The sequence below is a fragment of the Haematobia irritans genome, chromosome 5 (genome assembly GCF_050003625.1).
Source record: "Haematobia irritans isolate KBUSLIRL chromosome 5, ASM5000362v1, whole genome shotgun sequence".
In the NCBI taxonomy this organism is placed as follows: Eukaryota; Metazoa; Arthropoda; class Insecta; order Diptera; family Muscidae; genus Haematobia; species Haematobia irritans.
In genome coordinates, this window is record NC_134401.1 from 138889796 (window position 1) to 138896320 (window position 6525).

Here is a 6525-nt window from a genome sequence, read left to right on the forward strand (position 1 = left end):
ATTTTTTTCTTCAAAATTTCTTTTCTATAGAAAATTTTGTCAAAATTTTATTTCTGTAGAAAATTTTGTTTTTATAGAAAAATTTTTCAAAATTTTATTTTTATAGAAAATTTTGTCAAAATTTTATTTCTATAGAAAATTCTGTCAAAATTTAATTTCTATAGGAATTTTTGTCAAAATTTCATTTCTATAGGAAGTTTTGCCAAATTTCGTTTATATAGGAAATTTTGCCACATTTCGTTTATGTAGGATTTTTTTTTCAAATTTTATTTCTATAGAGAATTTTGTTAAAATTTTATTTCTATAGAAGTTGGATGAACATTTTATTTCTATAGAAAGTTTTGTCAAAATGTTATTTCAAAATTTTATTTCTAAAATTTTACAACATTTTATTTCTATAGAAAATTCTGTCAAAATTTTATTCCTGTACAAAATTTGTGTCAACATATAGCAAATTTTGTCAAAATTTTATTTCTACAGAAAATTTTGACAAAATTTTTATTTCTATAGAAAATTTGTGAAGCTTCTCTTAGTTAGAGAGGAATATATATCAACACATTTTCTACCACATAATTCTACAGTAAACAATCTACCATTTTTAGTAGAATTCTACCAGCTGTGGCAACCGTGGTCACTGACCTAGCATGCGATATTCACAATCTGGAAAATTCTAAAAATATAATAAAATATAATAATAATTTCTATGGAATTTCCCATATATATATTTTCTACCGCCGTTTTTTCTCAATAAAACCAGAGAGTATTCAATGACATCATAGTTTCAAAGTGTTGACATAGATCCCCGAAAGCTGCATCGCCTCTGTTTTGTGTAAACAAACGAACAGAAAAATCGGACCGATAAGAATTTGAATTGTGTTATGATTTCTTTGAATTGAAAATGAATTTAGAAATTATACCAGTGAATGAATAGAATGACTGATCTTATCTCGGTAGTATGGTGAGTGAAATGGCAAAACACTGAGAAGCTTCCAACTAAAAACTTAAGGCACTTCGCAGTCAGTTCATTTGAAAACATTCACTGGAATAGATCGAAAAAAAACCATCACAGAAAAAATCGCATAACAAATCAACCAAGAAAAATGGAAAAAATCAAATTAATTTCCTTATTTCTTATGGCTTTTGGTCAAATATTTTACCAAATAGAAGCAGCAAATATGGTTTGCTATTTGGATACCAGTCGCATAACAGATGGTAAGAAATAAAAATGTAAAAAAAAACTTTCATAGATTGTCACTTAAAAAACTTTTCCTATCGTTGCAGTTAATCAAGCCATTACTGAACTTGATCCAGCCATGCAATTCTGCAATTATCTCATCTATGGCTATGCACGCATCAATTCCGAGACATTCACCCTAAGAACTCCAGATCGTGGTCTCAACTATGATCTTTTCCATGCAGTGACCGCTCTCAAACGTAAACATGCCCATTTGCGTGTTCTTTTATCAGTTGGTGGTGATCAAGATGTCCCCTCCGATTTGGAAGAGCCCAACAAATATCTGATGTTATTGGAGAATATTGCCCATCGTAATGCCTTCATCAATAGTGCCCAAGAGTTTGTTTCCAATTATGGTTTCGATGGTTTGGATTTGGCCTGGCAATTCCCTAAAAATTATCCCAAGGAATATCATACGGGATTACGCAAAGCCTGGAACAAGGTTAAAGGCTGGTTTAAGAGTAAAAAGATTGTTGACGAACATGCAGCAGAACATAAGGAACAGTTTGTTACATTCTTACGGGAATTGAAACAGAGTATGAGCTCATCACGATCTATGTTGACGATGACCGTATTACCTCATGTCAGTGCAGAATGTGAGTATTAAAGTGAATATGTGATATCATCAGGAAGAGGATAGTGAGCATTTTAACTAGGATTGTGTTTTTTGTGTTGTAATTATGTTCTTCAATACTAGGATATCAGACCATTGTGATCTCTTGTCAATGAGTGCTGCCCCATTCTATGTTTACCTCAATGACAAGGGACCTCCATTTTATAGCCGATAAAACCCAACCATGTCCGTCTGTTTGTTGTAATCACGCTAAAGACTTCAATAAAAAAGCTATCGTTCTCGTTAATAAACGAAATGCCCATTTTAGTTCTTGAACGTATGTACACCATCAATTTTTTCGATTATCATGAATTGGAATATCTAAATCCATAAACATATATGTCAAATTTGGCTTACATTGGTCCAAGTTTTGATATAGCCCCTATATTAACCGATCTCCTTCTTTGATTTGAGGGCATGGGAGCCACAATTTTTTCCATTTTTCCTGATTTTGTTTCCGATTTGCCTGAAGCCTAAAGTTATTTTAACTTCACAAATAGCTGTGCTAAATTTTATATATATTGGCCCCTGCTTTGAAATAGCTCCCGATAAGAACCGATTTGCTTGAAATTTTAAATCTAGAAGTATTTTCTGTCGGTAAGGAAGTGCTAAATTTGGTGTAGGTTAGGTTAGGTCTGTCGGTGAGAAAATCGTCTACAATATTGCAAATATATAAAAAAAACTATTAAAAATAAAGAAAAAATCATTGGCTTCAAATCATGACCATTATAGGTTAGGTGGCAGCCCGATGTATCAGGCTCACTTAGACTATTCAGTCCATTGTGATACCACATTAGTGCTGCCCGATTCCATGTTAAGCTCAATGACAAGGGACCTCCTTTTTATAGCCGAGACCGAACGGCATTCCACATTGCAGTGAAACCACTTAGAGATGCTTTGAAATGCTCAGAAATGTCACCAGCATTATTGAGGTGAGATAATCTACTGCTGAAAAACTGTTTGGTGTTCGGTCGAAGCAGGAATCGAACCTACGACCTTGTGTATGCAAGGCGGGCATGCTAACCATTGCACCACGGTGGCTCCCAAATTTGGTGTATATCGGTTCATGTATTGAAATAGTCCCAGTATAGACCGTTTTGGGAGCCAACGTTGTGTAGCATGCCCGCCGGGTATACAGAGGGTCTTGGGTTCAATCCTAATTGTTGACCAAACACCAAAAAGTGCTGGCCATGGAGGTGACAATTTTCATCCGATCTGCTTGAAATTTTAAATTTGAGTTATCTTAAGTCAGCAAAGAGCTTTACTCAATTTCATACACATGGTGGCTGATATGTAATGCAACAATAGAAAGCGCTTCAAATATTTATCCTTTTAAATTTAATTGTTCAAAAGCAAAAAATTTCAGAAATAATGTGAACTTTTAGAAAGGGTTTTGATTTCTTCAACGAAACGAGGAACCTTCATTCTTGGTTACGCGTACAGAGTGCGATTGTACTGAGTCCTCTTGGAATGTCCATGGTCTGTGATCGAAATTTTTGTTCGCCCAGAGCTTCAATACTGTCTTCAGGACATTTTTCCGATAATTTTCAGAATCTATTTTTAACGACTGTCAATGAATACGAGGCCGCCCTAACGTCGGACGTTAGGGCGGCCAACACCATTACCATGGGTGGCGCTTTGCTTCTGGTGGCTACCAACCAAGGTGTACATTTTCAGCTGACCTCTTTGGCACGAAAACCTGATTATTTTGTTTGTTCACCAACTGCTCAATTTGGAATGGCTTTTGGTGGTGAAAACCAAATCTGGTAACTGGTCACTTTTCTCCAATTCCCTGGTTCTTTTCCACTCTAACTTTTTATTGTGCACCGGTGAGCGTTTGCACTTTCTGTAACTCCAATGTGTTTTGTCCAAGCTCATTTTTCAATCTGAGTTTCTCGCGATATATTTATGTTAGTTCACGAACAATTTTTCTACCACTGTGGCGTGGATAAAATCTGACCTTCTCTTTTCGGATCATTTATGGCGTTGTCCTTGGACGCTTTGAAACACTGCTGTTATGATGGCAACGAGCTATTGTACAAGACACCGAGCCACCGTGGTGCAATGGTTAGCATGCCCGCCTTGCATACACAAGTTCGTGGGTTCGATTCCTGCTTCGACCGAACACCAAAAAAGTTTTTCAGCGGTGGATTATCCCACCTCAGTAATGCTGGTGACATTTCTGGGGGTTTCAAAGCTTCCGTGGTGCAATGGTTATCATGCCCGCCTTGCATACACAAGGTCGTGGGTTCGATTCCTGCTTCGACCGAACACCAAAAAAGTTTTTCAGCGGTGGATTATCCCACCTCAGTAATGCTGGTGACATTTCTGGGGGTTTCAAAGCTTCTCTAAGTGGTTTCACTGCAATGTGCAACGCCGTTCGGACTCGGCTATAAAAAGGAGGTCCCTTGTCATTGAGCTTAACATGGAATCGGGCAGCACTCAGTGATAAGAGAGAAGTTCACCAATGTAGTATCGGGCTGCCACCTAACCTAACCTAATCTAACCTAGCACAAGACACAAAAGATCCATTCACATTTAAATGCTGGAAGGTTCTAACCATTGTCACTTCTGGGTTTCCCAGACATCACACTATCACGCTTGAATTTCATTACGAATAACTTTATTTCTGAGTGTAATAGATCAAAATGCTTTTGTAAGGTTTTTAAATAAAATACAATAAACAGTTAGGTGTGGTTAGGTTAGGTACAGTTTCAGTCCATTATCTCAGGTCCACTTAGACTATTCAGCCCATTGTGATACCACAATGATGAACTTCTCTCTTGTCACTGAATACTGCCCGACTCCAAGTATAGCTCAATGATAAGGGACTTCCTGTTTATAGCCGTTATGGCGTTTTAATTTACGGTGAAATTACTTAGAGAAGATTTGACACACTCAGAAATATCACTAGCATTACGGAGAGGAGGGTAATCCACCGCTAATTTTTTTGTGTTCGCCCAAAATTAGCCAAAATTGAACTCACGACCCTATGTATCACGGCGCGCATGCTAACCATTGCAGCATGCAAACAACTTTTGTCTCCTAGCAAAAGTCACAATCACAGTTAGAATGTTATGTTATAGTGGTCCGTTTTTTTTTTTTCAGACTCATAGTAATCCCACAGATGGTGAATCGTGATCCTAAAGATGTTCATCTTCTCTCCTATCATTACGTTCTTCCTGATCTACATTTGAAATTGCAATAATTCAATGTCCATCATATTCAATTTCTTATTGTATATTTCAGTGTTCATTGATATTCCCGCAGTAATGCCTTACCTGGACTTTGTTACCTTGGCCACATTTGATTTCCTTACACCTGAAAGAGATCCTAAAATAGCCGATTATACAGCTTCGATATATGAACTCTACGAACGTGATCCTGCTCAAAGTATCGATTATCAAATTCAATATTGGTTAAATAATACCATGGCCGGCGATAAAATTGTAATGGGTGTACCGGCATATGGGCGAGCTTGGGTTATGAATATAGAATCTGGACTCACTGGTTTTCCACCCATAAAAGCTGCGGGACCAGCTCCGGCGGGAAATGTAACAAAAACTCCTGGTTTACTTAGTTGGCCGGAAATTTGTTTGAGATTCCATAAAAATCGAGAATTGGAAGGTGACCAAGCTCCAGTCTTTAAAGTGGGCGATCCAACAAAACGATTTGGAACTTACGCTTATCGAGATGCAGATGAGAATGATGAACATGGTCTATGGATATCTTTTGAAGAACCTGCTACTGCTTCGAATAAGGCTGACTATGCTCATGTTAGGGATTTGGGAGGAGTGGCTCTCTTCGATCTGACTATGGATGATGTTTTGGGTATATGTGGTGATGGTAAATATCCCATATTAAGAAGCATTAAATTTAAGTTGTAAATTTGGTCAAGTGAAATATTTGTGTTTATCTGTAGAAGGGGGAAAAAATAAAAATTAAGTGAAACCAAAACCTGCCGCATTATCTTGTAAAACGATATTAATTTTTCTAAAAAGTAAACCAGACTAATTCCTTAAGAATTAATCTTTTTGTCCCAAACTGCATTGCGATGACCATATTGGCTGCCTTACCCTTTCTCTGCGCCTCATCAACCTTGACTGAATAATGAACTCTGAAAAATGACGACAAACTGCCTGGGCTAACACCACACGCCACATTGACGCTTGTAATTAGTCTTCATCACTCTACACTGAATGAAAAGTGAGGGAATCAAAATATTACCTCAACCATCTACGTCATTGAGACTTTGCTGGAAGATCAGCGTTGGCGAACATGACATGACAGACACTGCGCATATTAATCCATTAAAGAAGATCAACTGATCTTTATCGATTTAATTGTGTAAGGAATGAATGGCAAAAGGATGAATGGATGAATTAATCTTCCGGTGGCGTCCAAGGACAGACATACGGCATTACCTTGCTCTCAATCACAAAATCGGATGACTAACACATGGGATGTGCTTTGTGTTCCACAATCCGTTCCCAATGTCCCGCCAGTATATCAATCACCAATCATCCGTGTAAATGGAACGATGATGTTCAATCAAAATGGACTTGATATACAAATCACCTTTGTCACTGTAAGGTTCTTGGTCAACTCGCACACAGTCAGACAATGCTGCAATTAATCTGCCAGAATAAAAAAAGAATATCAAAAAATGGAAAGGAAG

General features: G+C 37.3%; 1 protein-coding gene across 1 annotated transcript; it reads left to right on the forward strand.

The window, feature by feature from the left end:
- The first annotated feature begins 1054 nt into the window (after positions 1–1054).
- Positions 1055–5804, forward strand: LOC142239136 (chitinase-like protein Idgf5). Its single transcript, XM_075310911.1, has 3 exons — positions 1055–1212; positions 1282–1830; positions 5097–5804. Exons 1-3 carry the CDS (start codon positions 1101–1103, stop codon positions 5732–5734), a joined length of 1299 nt encoding a protein of 432 aa, XP_075167026.1. The 5' UTR covers positions 1055–1100; the 3' UTR covers positions 5735–5804.
- The last annotated feature ends 721 nt before the right edge of the window (positions 5805–6525 follow it).

Coding starts and splice junctions, on each gene's coding strand:
- LOC142239136 (XM_075310911.1), top strand. CDS start 1,101: ATGGAAAAAATCAAATTAATTTCCTTATTTCTTATGGCTTTTGGTCAA. Junction 1,213..1,281: donor TACCAGTCGCATAACAGATG/GTAAGAAATAAA, acceptor CTATCGTTGCAG/TTAATCAAGCCATTACTGAA. Junction 1,831..5,096: donor ACCTCATGTCAGTGCAGAAT/GTGAGTATTAAA, acceptor TGTATATTTCAG/TGTTCATTGATATTCCCGCA.